This window comes from Oryzias latipes, chromosome 8 (assembly GCF_002234675.1).
Source record: "Oryzias latipes chromosome 8, ASM223467v1".
NCBI classification, from domain to species: Eukaryota; Metazoa; Chordata; class Actinopteri; order Beloniformes; family Adrianichthyidae; genus Oryzias; species Oryzias latipes.
In genome coordinates, this window is record NC_019866.2 from 20,566,895 (window position 1) to 20,580,108 (window position 13,214).

At 42.2% G+C, this 13,214-nt stretch overlaps 2 protein-coding genes across 3 annotated transcripts; both read left to right on the forward strand.

Moving 5' to 3' along the window:
- The first annotated feature begins 714 nt into the window (after positions 1–714).
- Positions 715–2,613, forward strand: aanat1b (arylalkylamine N-acetyltransferase 1b). Of its 2 annotated transcripts, XM_011478418.3 has the most exons (4): positions 715–823; positions 1,128–1,357; positions 1,641–1,795; positions 1,872–2,613. In XM_011478418.3, the coding sequence occupies exons 2-4, from the start codon at positions 1,201–1,203 to the stop codon at positions 2,238–2,240; spliced, it is 681 nt and encodes a 226-aa protein (XP_011476720.1). In that variant the 5' UTR covers positions 715–823; positions 1,128–1,200; the 3' UTR covers positions 2,241–2,613.
- Positions 2,614–6,683: 4,070 nt separating this feature from the next.
- Positions 6,684–8,727, forward strand: LOC111947804 (interaptin-like). The gene has a single exon (XM_023957948.1). It carries the CDS (start codon positions 6,684–6,686, stop codon positions 8,688–8,690), a length of 2,007 nt encoding a protein of 668 aa, XP_023813716.1. The 3' UTR covers positions 8,691–8,727.
- The last annotated feature ends 4,487 nt before the right edge of the window (positions 8,728–13,214 follow it).

Here is a 13,214-nt window from a genome sequence, read left to right on the forward strand (position 1 = left end):
TTTTTCTTCAATGATTTGTGATCTTCACTGGTGTCCATGGATTACATGAAATCTTTCCACCTTTATCCACCTTTGTCATGGTAGGGAGAACACGTCAATGTAAGGGTTGGGTCATAGGATAGCACAAGGGTTAATACATTCACAACAAAATTCTTCCTCATGGATTAGTTTGTGTGGTTTTTTATTTAAATAAAATGCAAAAGTAATAAAACACAAAGAGCTAATGGGCTCTGTATTCATAAATTAAATCTTTTAAACATCAGTTTCGGTAAATAATTGCTCATAAATGGGGTTTTTTGCACCATAGAGTAAAAGTTAAAGTCAGTTAGTCTCCCAACAAAGTTCAGCTTTAACTCCAGGGCCTCATATCAGTGTGTCTGCATTACAAACGATAGATTTGGTGTCTGCAGTTAATTTATTCATATTAGCAGTGATCACAAAGCCAGCATAAATGGATATTTTATTTATAAATCATAATTATTTTAGTTTTGAGTTTTCAGATTTCTGATACTTTTCCATTTAAGCACAATGTCAACAACTTAAATAACGAAAACATGTAACACAGAACAACGTTTCCATTTTAGAAGGAGTCACAGAATTACAGCAAAAATTACTCTTTCCTCCGAAACGTTGCGCGTCGCGCGTGCGCTCTCTCAGAGGGAACATAAGGTATGTAATGCGCCGAGTTGTGGAAACAACTTCTCTAATCCTTTATCATGTGACTCATAGTAATAATCAGTTCATAATGAAGAGAAGCACAGAGGGAGACAGAGCTGTTCTGCGCCTGGAAGTCTTCCCATCACATTTATCTGCGCTCTTTTTGGTAAGCTGTTGTGTTTATTTTTATCATTCAAATGGAGACCGTAAACGTGTGCGCATTCCACAGAGGCAGCTTTGTTAAACATTTTGTTTTAAGCATACAGGAGGTGGTGAATCATTGGGAATTATTACTAATTATTGTCATTTGGTCGCCTGTTGGGGCTAAAACAATGCACGACGCGGTTAATTGCGGGGTTCCGGACGGTTGCGACTTTCTGTTATTCAGACATTCAAATGGAAATGAGCCGGTGACTCAGAGGCAGGAGAGCTGTGCCATAAAAGCTGTGACCAGCTTGTTCTTCTCGCAGGGCCCCACGGAGGCGATCCTGCTGAGCGGGACGCGCGGACTGCTTGCTGGCAGAAGAGTTTTTCGTGTAGCGGATGATGTCAGTGGTGGGCGCACAGCCTTTCATCAAGCCGATGCAGTCTTCACCTTCAGTGTCACCGGGTATCCAGCGGAGACACACGCTTCCCGCCAGTGAAGTCCGGCCTCTCAACACGCAGGATGCCATCAGCGTCTTTGAAATCGAGCGAGAGGGTAAGTGAGCAGCGCCGTGCGTAAATGTTGCGCCCTGAGGCTGGAGACGTGTCGCGTGAAACCGCCTGCGACATCCCAATTCCACAACTGGATGTCATTCATTTAACTCCTGCGAAAATCCTCTCAGAAAAACATGATTATATAGAAGTAATTTGTCACTTTTAGCGTGCGTAAAAGCTGCGCCAAATCATCTTTACGCACCCGATTCTCTCTGTCTCCATTGGCGTGCGTAAAATCTGCGCCTAATCATCTTTACGCATCCGATTCTTTCTGTCTCCACTAGCGTTTATCTCGGTGTCAGGTGAGTGTCCCCTCCACCTGGATGAAGTGCGTCACTTTCTCACTCTGTGCCCTGAGCTCTCTATGGGCTGGTTCGAGGAGGGCCGCCTGGTGGCGTTCATCATCGGCTCTCTTTGGGATCAAGATCGACTCGCCACGGTAACAGATGCTCCACGACTCTTTCAAACATGTAAAAACACTTTTTTATTATTTAAACTGTGTTTTCTGAAACCAGGAAGCGCTGACCCTTCATAAGCCCTGCGGCTCCACCGTCCACATCCACGTCCTCGCCGTGCACCGCACCTTCCGACAGCAAGGCAAAGGCCCCATCCTGATGTGGCGCTACCTGCAGTACCTCCGCTGCCTTCCCAACGTGCGCCGCGCCGTACTGATGTGTGAGGATTTTCTCATCCCCTTCTACCGCAAGTCAGGCTTCAAGGTGCTGGGCCGCTGCGCCGTCACCGTGGCCAACCTGACCTTTACCGAAATGTGGTACCCCATCAGCGGCCACGCCTACATGCGCCGTAACAGCGAGGCCATCCGCTTCCCGCAGCATCCTCTGACTGTTCCTCTGACAAAGACCGATGAGCAAGTCGATGTTTAACCGAGCAGGTCACGTGCTCTCAGTGGGACCGCAGGACGTTTTCCTCCCGTCTGTTTCTGTGTTAATAAAGAAGAATCTAGAGCCCTCCGTTTGAAGTGTAATGTGTAGTCATGTCAGAGGGTTGGCTCTGCCGTCAGCGGTTTCCTGCTTAACACCTGTCGGAGCTTCCCGCGCTGCGTGCTGACGTCAGTGAGCGGCTCCTGCAGCTTCATTAGCGGGTTTATCTCTGATAAACGTTGAGGGGGATTTAAAGGCTGTCATCGGTGAGCCTGCAGGCGTCTCCATCCCGGTCAGCACCTTTCTAAGGACACGTTCTCTCACTTTGTTCCTGTTGCAGCAACAAAATGTCAATAAAGTGTTTTATACTGTTTTATTTAGTTGGGGGTTTGTGCTGATGAGGTGCTCATGGCTCTGGACCTTCAGGTCAGCCTTCAGGAACCCTGTGCTCTGCAGCACAGCTTTAATCCACCACAGTCACCGTCTAATCCACTGGAAGGTGAGCAGCTCGGCTCCTGTGAAGGGCGAACTGGGCCCTCCTGGTCACCTCCACCGCCAGCATATGCTGCATGCTGACCCAAACGCAAGGGAAGCCCACAAAACAAACGTGTCTAGCTTCATTTTTTTTACTTCGATTTATCCCAGATCTGCTGGTTTCTTTAAACAATAAACAAAAATACAAACAATCAACTGTGATTTCTTATTCACAAACTCCCTTTTGCTTGTTTTTTTCTGTTGTTGAATTGTCTTTTTTCACTTTTAAGTCTAACAACACAGTGGAAGGGAAATTCTCCAGCATAATAGCTAATACTATATAATTACACCCAAAAGGATCTTTCAAATTTGATATTTTTGCACATTTTAAGAAGGAAAATCAGATGAAGAAATCCACAAACCGCTATATGTGCAAAATAATTTAAAATATACTTCTCACAGCTTTAAATTAACTTTGTTTTTATAATTTTTTAATCACATCTCACCTTTTAGAAATTTTCTCTGCTGTTTTAAAGTTCAATAATATTGTTAGTTTTGCAGAAGGCTCAGCCAAGGATCTTTTTTTTAAATTAGGCTTGCTATCCTTAAAAAGTTAAGGAATGAGCCCAGAAGTTTTCTTCTCATACCCTTGCTGACAGAAAAAGTTTTGCAGTAACTTTTTACACCGCCTTTGGTGGTTTTCATAAGTAACTCTCTAGAAAAAGTCTTAAATGTTGTGGTCAAAGGAACAAACTGATTTTTTTATTGACGTCTTAAAAAGATTTCTTTAAAATCATCAACTTAAATGTTGATGACTTCTTTAATTAGTATTTGTCACAAGTTTTCTTTTGGTCATTTTGTTCAGTTCTTACTCTACTTTATTTTAATTGTTGCACCCTTGTGCTATCCTTGGCACTTTAACATTGGGAGTTGGGTTACATGGGCAAAATATCCTGATATGATCAATGGTCGGGTTAAAATTCACCCGTGCACATGGGCACAGAAAATCTTTTTCCGATCAGAGCAAACGTTTACATGGCTCACACTTTTGGTCGGATTGAATAATTTGGGCATGCGCAGTAGTGTAAAAAATCCCGGATGAGGAAATAGATCCCGTTGTAAACAAACCGCTGCCACAGACATTTATTTTATGCAGCAGCGCCGTAATATACGAGACGATCTTCCAAACGTGCTTTTATTAATGTCATGAATATTATGAAGCGCCTGTTCGCTCATTGTTTTATTTAATCCGTGTGGTCAGTGCTTTTTTGTGGAAGAACGGAGCTGGAAGAAGCCAGGGTTAGGAGAGGCTAACACGGGCTAACAACATTAGCCTTGATGGACACAAAATCCAGGACCATGCGGGAAACGCTGCAATCTGCTCTTGGTTGCACGTAAATGTGTGGGAATGACATCAGCCTTTATTTAGTCGGGACACAACTGGAAACACAAATCCACGTGATTGTTTGAACAGTTTCTAAGGACTGAGCGACATTTATTTCTGCTCTGAAAAGTTCACACACACCGCCCCAAAGCCGCCGTGTGTGCTGGCAGTTCCTCCCGGGTCCTGCAGCCGCTAACCCAGAGCGGCGGGACGGTTCGCAGTCTGAAGTCTCCCACACATAACAAAACGTACACGTAACAAAGCATCCTCCTCCCCTCAAACACAAAGTTATTAATCCGGCTGCTCTGCTCACTCGGTCCACTCGCACCCGAGTGAGCGGCAGGGGGCACGAAGCGCTCCTCACCCGCATCTCCCTCGTGAGGGGTGTAAGAGAGGGGAGAGGTGAAAAGCCAGCGGGGCGAGAGCGGAGCGGCGCTTTTCACGTGGCGTCCGTCTCTCAGCGAAACACCATCTATGCATGACGTAAACCAGAGCAGTAGTGACACACAATCGGAATGACCGTTTACATGCTCCACGATCGGATAAACGATCGGTATAACCCACCTATCTCGATCGGGAAGAAATTTTGATCCGAACGAGTCTGATCGGGGCAGACTATTCCGAACGGCGTGTTTGCATGACGCATTTTCTTTCCGATCAGGCATTCTTTCCGATTACTTTTGCCCATGTAAACGCAGCTAGTAATTTGTGAACCTCCCTGGTGTCCATGGATTACATGAAATCTTTCCACCTTTATCCACCTTTGTCATGGTAGGGAGAACACGTCAATGTAAGGGTGGGGTCATCTAAGATAGCACAAGGGTTAAAGTGATGTTTGCATTTAAGGTAATTCGTTTCTACACTTTTTCTGACATATTGGATAGTTTCAGATCATTACAGCTCCATGGTAGCTCTGGCTTTTGTTGCTTAACTGACCTCACAACAAAAAAAATAAGACTTCAAATGAATAAAAAGCAAAAACAAAGTTATTCACCCTTTTTTAACGTTTTTTAAAGATTGTAAAACAGGTTAAAAATCTGAAATTAGTGAAGTTTGAAAGACAAATTCAAGTGGTTTATTTTCGAGGAAACATCAATTGTGGGACAACGGAGGGACAAAAATGCAGATGCTTGTTTTTTTTTTCTTCTATTTGAGCCATTAGCACTGCGCTCTATAATTACAGTAATGATCTGGGAAAACAAAGAGCTGCAGTCTGTCGTCATACGCATCATCTGTTTGTGACGTTGGAGCAGCTGTTGCTCTGAACTCGTGTCATTTCAGTCCATCGATTTGACTAGATCCACACTGCTGGATTTAGAATAATCTTTTTCAGTTTAAGATGGTAAAGTTTGACATGGTACTGAAGCAACTTGTAGCTTAAAACAGTAAGATTACGTAAAACTGAAAAGTTGTGTACTTTTCAGAATTACATGAAATGCTCTCACCAGGGTAAATATAGAATAGATTAACAGGTGATGCCCGTTCAGGCACAAGAGAGATTGATCCATACTTAAAGTCAATCTTTAGACCAGGGGTGTCAAACTCATTTTGGTTCGGGGGGCCACATTCAACCCGTGTGAACTCAAGTGGGCCGGACCTGTAACATAAAAGCAAAATAAAGCAGCTTTGTTTTTTGTTTTTTTACTCATTTGAAAAAAATGCCTCAACCAACACGGTAGTTTATCACTTATTATTACACATTCATTCATTCACAGAGGCCAATGGATCTGAAATAAAATGCATTTCCCTTTTTAAAAAAATGGGTTTGTTCAATTTTATACAGACTGAATGTTTTACATCTGACACTGAAGCAATCCTAATAGTAAGCTCAAGAGGGGGCCATGGAAAAAATGAAACACCCTGCCTAAAATGTAAATGTGTAAATCAATGAAAAATGGAACTAAATTAAACTTGAAATATTTGTGAACATAACTAGAATTTTGGGTTAACCTCCCTTTCTGTCCAGAAACTTAACCCGGCCATCACTATCAAGATTCAGATCCATTTTAGGTTGATTGATTGTGTATTTTACAAAGGTGTGTTTTTATGTGTCTGCGTGTGCTTCTTTATCCTGAAAATAAATTTTAGGAAAAAACAATAATGACCCCCCCCCCCCCCCCCCCCCAAAAAAAAAAAAAAAAAAACTTCCCCCATTTCAGAGCTGATTGCATCACTAAGCATCACACCACCAATGACGTAATCGATACATCAGATTGAAACGTGTGATGTCATATGATGTCATATGACTTCAAATGAAAACATTTGAACATTTGATGTCAAATGATGTCATTTGATGTAACATAATCTGTCATGATTTAGTGTTAAAAGTTTACTAATAGGAGCAAAAACCTTTAGATTCTGATCAATTGTTGCACGCTGGTTTTGTATTTCGCAAAGAACAAAGTATCAAGTTTAAGAAGTGCCTTCGGTTACAAAGAACATTTGTTGTCAAACTGTGATTAGAGACCTGAATAAATCGTACCATGGAACAATCAAGACGAAAAAACCTAAAGAATTTACAATTCAGCAATTTGGACTCTGCTGTGGAGAACGAGTCCACTTTTGAATTTGGGTTTCATTCTACTTTCATGGACTGGGATGAGATTGACGAAGACAATGATTACTCTAACCCTTCTGATGATGAGGAGGAATTTTTTGAGACTCCAGAAACTCCTCACTATGATTATTCTCCCTTTTCTAAAGATGAGGATGAAGAGTTTCCCGAGATGCCAGAAACTCCTGAACCAAAAAGACAGCAGGATTGGGAAAACCCCATGCCTAAAACCTGCCTGCAAAACCAAACCTTAGGGTTAAAACCCTTAAGTTTGGCTCCAATCGTCTCCTTTCGCCCACCTGCATTCTTTCCTGTGAAGCCGGTGTCTGTCCCTGAATCCACTCAGCCTGAGGAAATCAAACCTTTGGGAAAGGGAAAACAAAGTGCAACTGCTTTGGATGAGCCGACTTCAACCTCTGAGTCGACCTCAGTGGAGAACGCTGAAGCACTTCCAGGAGAGATCAATGCTCTGAAAGGTGAAGTAGAGCGTCTGAAGGAGCTTCTCCAGCAGAAAGATCAGAAGCTGGCGGAGGCTGAAACTTCTCTGAGCCACCTGACAGAAGCACAAAATCAGCTGGCTAAAGAAAGAGAAGAAAACACCTCCCTCAAGCAAGAAATGGCGGAACTAAGAAAAGCTCATGAGGAGGAAAAGGCTGCAGGTGAAAAGCACTTTTTGGAACCACTCTCCAATAATGAGAAGGCCATGGAACAGTTAAGAGAAACCATCACACAAAAAGAGACCATCATGAGCAAATTTGAAAAGGTCTCCAGGACAAGGATCGTAAAACTACTCGGTCAGATTGACGACCTAAAAATGGAGCAACGGAAAAAAGATTACATGCTGCGGGAAGCTGCTGGGAAAGCTGAACACCTAGAAGAACAGATGAGCCAGGAAAGACAGCAATGTCAGGAAGAAAAGTCCTCTGTCTTACAAGAAATGGCTCAGCTGAAGACAGCTCTGAATGACAAGGAGACTGAGGTGACCAAATCTAAAAGAGTCTCCAAGAAAAAGAATGTCCAACTACTCCGTCAGATTCACAACCTCAAAGTGCAGCATGAGCAGGAACATTTGGACCTCACCAGCAAATTGGAAATGCAGAAAGAGTGTCTTCTAACTTACCATGAGCTGACATTAACAGAAGCATATAATCAGCTGGCTAAAGAAAGAGAAGAAAACACCTCCCTCAAGCAAGAAATGGCTGAATTAAGAAAAGCTCATGAGGAGGAAAAGGCCGCAATGAAAAATTCTAATGCGGCCTCAAGTGGTGAGATCTTCAAGCTTCAATGTCAGATTGAGGACCTAAAACAGGAGCACGAGAAAGAATTTAAGGGCCTGATCAACAGTTTTGAAAAGGAGAGAAAGGATCTTGAAGAAAACTACAATAGGAAGTTAAATTCACAAATGGATCAGATGGAAGGCGAAATAAAAAGACGTCAGGAGGAAAAAGACTCCCTGCTGGAAAAAATAGATGAATTAGAAAGAAATTGTGAGAAGCATAAGGCAGCATGTTACCAAACTGAAAAGAAATGTTCAGAATTGCTGTCCAATAAGGATGCGATCATAAGCCAGTCTGAAGTCATTTGGAACAAAAAGCTGGAGCAAAGAGACCAACGGCTTCAGACGATAACACAGGCCGCTCTCAAGAATAAAATGGACCTCAGCAGGGAAATACAGCTGTTGCAAGAAAGGATTGAACAAGAGAGGATCAAAACAAATCAAGCTGAACTCAGCTTTGACCTGGAGGTAAAGGAGTCCACCAAATTAAGAGCTGCTTTGGTCCAGAAAGAACTGGAAGGCCAGCAGCTGGAACAAGAAAGACAACAGCTGGAAGAAGAAAAGTCCACCCTTTCACAACAAATCGCTCACCTAAAGAAAGTTGTCAAGAAGAAAAAGACCATCATCAGAAAAACTCAAGAGGATTTCCAGCTGCAAATGCATCAACTACAGCAACAGGTGGATGAGCTGAAAGAGAAGACCACAAAGAAAAGTGTTGGTCGGAGGTTCCTGAACCTGTTTAGAAGGTCCAGAAGAAAAGACTAAGTGGACCCCGACCACAGCCCCCCCCCCCAACACAAGAACCCTGGGGCGGACGTGGTTTAGCGGTAGGGCGGTCAAGCCCTTATCGTAAGATTGCAGGTTCAATTCCCACCCTGCATGCCCTATTGTCAAAGTGTCCTTGGGCAAGACACCCTGCCTCTGGTGGAAGGTTGGCACAGCGGAGCCGCCACCAGTGTGTGAATGTGTGTGTGAATGTGTGTGTGAATGTGTGTGTGAATGGGTCTGTAACTGTAAAGCGCTTTGGACCTTCAAAAAGGTAGAAAAGTGCTTTATAAGTGTACGCCATTTACCTCACACACACCAAGCCCCCCCACAGCACTCACACACACCAAGCCCCCCCACAGCGCTCACTTACATCAAGCCCCCCCCACAGCGCTAACACACACCAAGCCCCACCACCACCCACACATGTTCAGGCTTTAACTCTTTAACACCTTAGATGGAGTTATGACCGTCCAAGAACGGCCAAACTGTAGGAAAAGCTCCTGTGTTAAAGAGTTAAACATTTAATTATTATTGTGTGGGTAAAAACTACTGCGGCTTTTTCTCTTTTTCTATTCTAAATGTGTATCTTCTAGTCTATTTTTTTATTTTATTGTTTAAACGGTAAATTTCCACGTCACCCCTTTTACGACTTAGCTAGGTTTTCTTTAACTACTTCGGTTTTGTTTGACTTCTTATCTGAGTTTTTAATTTGTTTGATTAGAAAAAAAATTTTTTTTGAGTGAAAGCACAGTTACAGTCTTGTACGTCAGGCAATTGTGCTGCCCCCCCCCCCCCCCCCCCCCCAATCTAAACAGGGTTTTCTCCAGGTGCTCTGGTTTCTCCCTCAGTCCAAAAAAAACCCCCCCAAACTCTAGTCCCCTCAGACTTAGAATGAATAAATAAATAAAATGAAATAAAATAAATAGCACTCAAAAGTGTTTTAACTACAGGGTTTTCTCCAGGTGCTCTGGTTTCTCCCTTTGTCCAAAAAAACCCCCCAATCTCTAGTCCCCTCACCCTTACAATAAATAAATAAATAAAATAAAATAAATAGCACACAAAAGTGTTTTAACTACAGGGTTTTCTCCAGGTGCTCTGGTTTCTCCCTCTGTCCAAAAAAACCCCACAAACTCTAGTCCCCTCATACTTAGAATAAAAATAATAATAAAATGAATTCAAAAAATAGCATAAGTTTTATCTATCTTAAATGTAAAATTAGAAAGCAATTAAACAAACAAAAAAAAAATTCCCCCTCCTTGAATTGCCACCTTATCGCGGTGGAGGGGTTTGCGTGCCCAAGAAAATCCCCATTTGATAGCCCCTGCCTGGGCCTATTGATGCTAAGGGATGGGCCAGACTAAGAGCAATTCACTCAAAGAAAGAACAATGAAGTGAGACATTATCAAGGTTGAAGTTTACTCTGTCTAAAGAGTTACCAAAGCCTTACTCTAAAACAGGGGGGGCAGTTTTGGTCCTCAAGGGCCGCTGTCCCGCAGGTTTTAGAAATGTCCCTGTTTCAACACACCTGGTTCTAATAAATAATCATCATCCCCCACATCAACTAGGTCTGCACACCTCTGTTGATGACACAGTTGTGTTTGTCATGGTTGTGTTAAAGCAAGGAAACACCAAAAACCTGCAGGGACACTGGCCCTGGAGGACTGGAATTGCCCCCCCAAAGCCCCAATGAGCCTCAGTCACAGCTGTTCTTACAGGTGGAAACATTCTGTCTGCAGGTAAACAGAACCCAAAGTAAAAACCCTTCCAAAGCAAACGGTCAGGTCTGAGATTTGTCACCTGTGTGGATGGTTGCTTCACTCTGAGATTTGCTAAAGAAATGAGTCACAGTTAGAACAGTTTCATCACTAAATGTGCAGAAGAAGAAGTAAAGTCTTTGTGACCCACTTTGAAGCCTCACTGTCCCGCAATAATCCGAGAGCGAGAAATAAAAAACAAAAATAAAATTAGGGAACATTTTTATTATTATTATTGTCGCTATGAAAATAAAAGAAATATCAGTTTGGTAAAGTTTGAAAGATATTTACAGATTTGGTCTTCTGGCCTGAATAATTCTTCTGATAAACGTTCAAATGTGACAGCAAGTATCTCAATCTTTTTGTATTAACACAGAGAGTGAACTACTAAAGCATTTCAAAAGAAAAAAGATTGTTTTTTTCTGCCTTTTAACCCTTGTGCAATCTTAAATGACCCCACCCTTACATTGACATGTTCTCCCTACCATGACAAAGGTGGATAAAGGTGGAAAGATTTCATGTAATCCATGGACACCAGTGAAGATCACAAATCATTAAAGAAAAAAGGTTCAGCGCACTGTCTAGTGGGTCTAGATGACCCAACTCCCAACGTTAAAGTGCCTAGGATAGCACAAGGGTTAATGAGAATTGTTCTCATCCAATTGTAAATGCAGACATGGAGTGAGCCGGCTGCCAAAAAATGGGTTTGTTCAATTTTATACAGACTGAATATTTTACATCTAACACTGAAGCAATCCTGATAGTAAATTCAAGAGGGGGCTACGGAAAAAAATGAAACACCCTCCCAAAAATGTGCAAATCAATGAAAAATGGAAGTCAATGAAAAATGGAACTAAATGAAACTTGAAATATTAGTGAACATAACAAGACTTTTTGGTTAACCACCCTTTCCCTCCTGAAACTTCACCCGGCCATCACTATTTTAAAAAACGTTTTTGAAAGCAAAAAAATAAAATTTTGAGCAAAAACTTAGAAAGTTTTGTGTTCAACTTAGAAAGTTTTGTGTGCAACATGGTGGCAGAAATATCACTCCATAACTATTAGGATTCAGATCCTGTGCAGCAACACATTTACTGTCATTCAAGTGTGCAAACCACAATGAAATGTCCAAGAATCTTTTCCTGGTTGCTGCCTGAATTTTGTGGCAACACCTGCCTTCTTCCTGACCTTTGATGGGGCGCCATCAGTGACCAAAATTACTTCATGTGACCAGTTCACTCCAACATTGTCCAGCACAGCAACTAGAGAGCTGACTATGTCATGTCTGATGTTGTGTCCATCAACTCAAGAAAGTCCGCTGTGATGGTCAACACCTCTAATAAATATGCACAGCTATATATATCTGTGATGTCGATGCTTTCATCAATAGTGTCTGAAAATGCAATAAATGACTGGACTCATTTGTCGCCCAAGTCTCCTCAGAGATGTTGTATCTGCAATCATACTCCTTGACAGACTTATGTTGGCATAGGTCGACTGCTTTTTGGGGCATATGTCTTCATCTGCAACCTTCAGCAATTTTCCATAAGTTCACCATCTGAAAATGGTTTAGATGTTTGCACTGACCTTTTAGCAACAAGGCAGCTTTCACTGCTCCATCACTGACGTCACGGCTGCAGGAAATGCAGACGGTTGTTTTGTCAGTCCAGCTAATAGTTGCTAAATCTTCTCTTTTCTTAACTGCCCCTGCAAATGGTAAACCTTTTTCTTATGAGGAGTCTCATACTGGTGCTGAATGTTATATTCTTTGAGCGCTGTGTCCTAGTGGTCATTTGAGCAACTACAACAGTGTGTTCCTCCCAATTGACTTTGGTGGCAGAATTTGACACAGACCACATTCACCAATTTTAAGTGTGTCTACTTGAGATGCTGCCTTTTGACTATTGTAGGCCAGCCACACAACGCAGACAGGCTCAAGTCTTATAATCCGGCAAAGTCCTTTTAGTCAAGGGGTAATCTGCCAGGCAGACATCCCAGCATGGAGGGGTTTTTTTCTTTTTACTATGATGTTTGTATTGGCAAGAGTCTAGCGATACGATACGTATCCTGACATGCCTCTCATGATATGATATGATATGATATGATATGATATACGATGCATCATAAGTGTCACTTGTTCTCATCTGGAGCCCACTACAAAGATCCACAATCCACATTTTTTTATTTGCTACTAGCAGCAATGTGGCACAGAGTTTCAGTTTGGTACCCAACCCAAGAAAAAACTAAGTAGTATATGTCTTGTAACAGCAAAAAACACTTAGTAAATAAAATAAGCGGATTGTCGAGAGATTTTGTTGTTTTGGTGCGGTGTAACCCTTGTGCTATCCTAGGCACTTTAACATTGGGAGTTGGGTCATCTAGACCCACTAGAAAGTGCGCTGAACCTTTTTTCTTCAATGATTTGTGATCTTCACTGGTGTCCATGGATCACATGAAATCCTCTTCACCTTTATCCACCTTTGTCATGGTAGAGATAACATGTCAGTGTAAGGGTGGGGTCATTGGATAGCACAAGGGTTAAAGCTGCTCCAAGAGGCTCAGGGTCCAGTGCTGCCACCTAGCGGTCAGAGGTGTAAGTGGAAAACAAGAGGGAGACGCTAAGTGACGCTCATCACTAATTACATACATATCATCTTCACAGCATTTTCAATCACTAAAAACATCACCAAATGAATCGTGATGTATCACAGAATAGATTTTTCTCTAAACGTCTACTGTTCACTATAATACTTGCTATCCAAGGCAT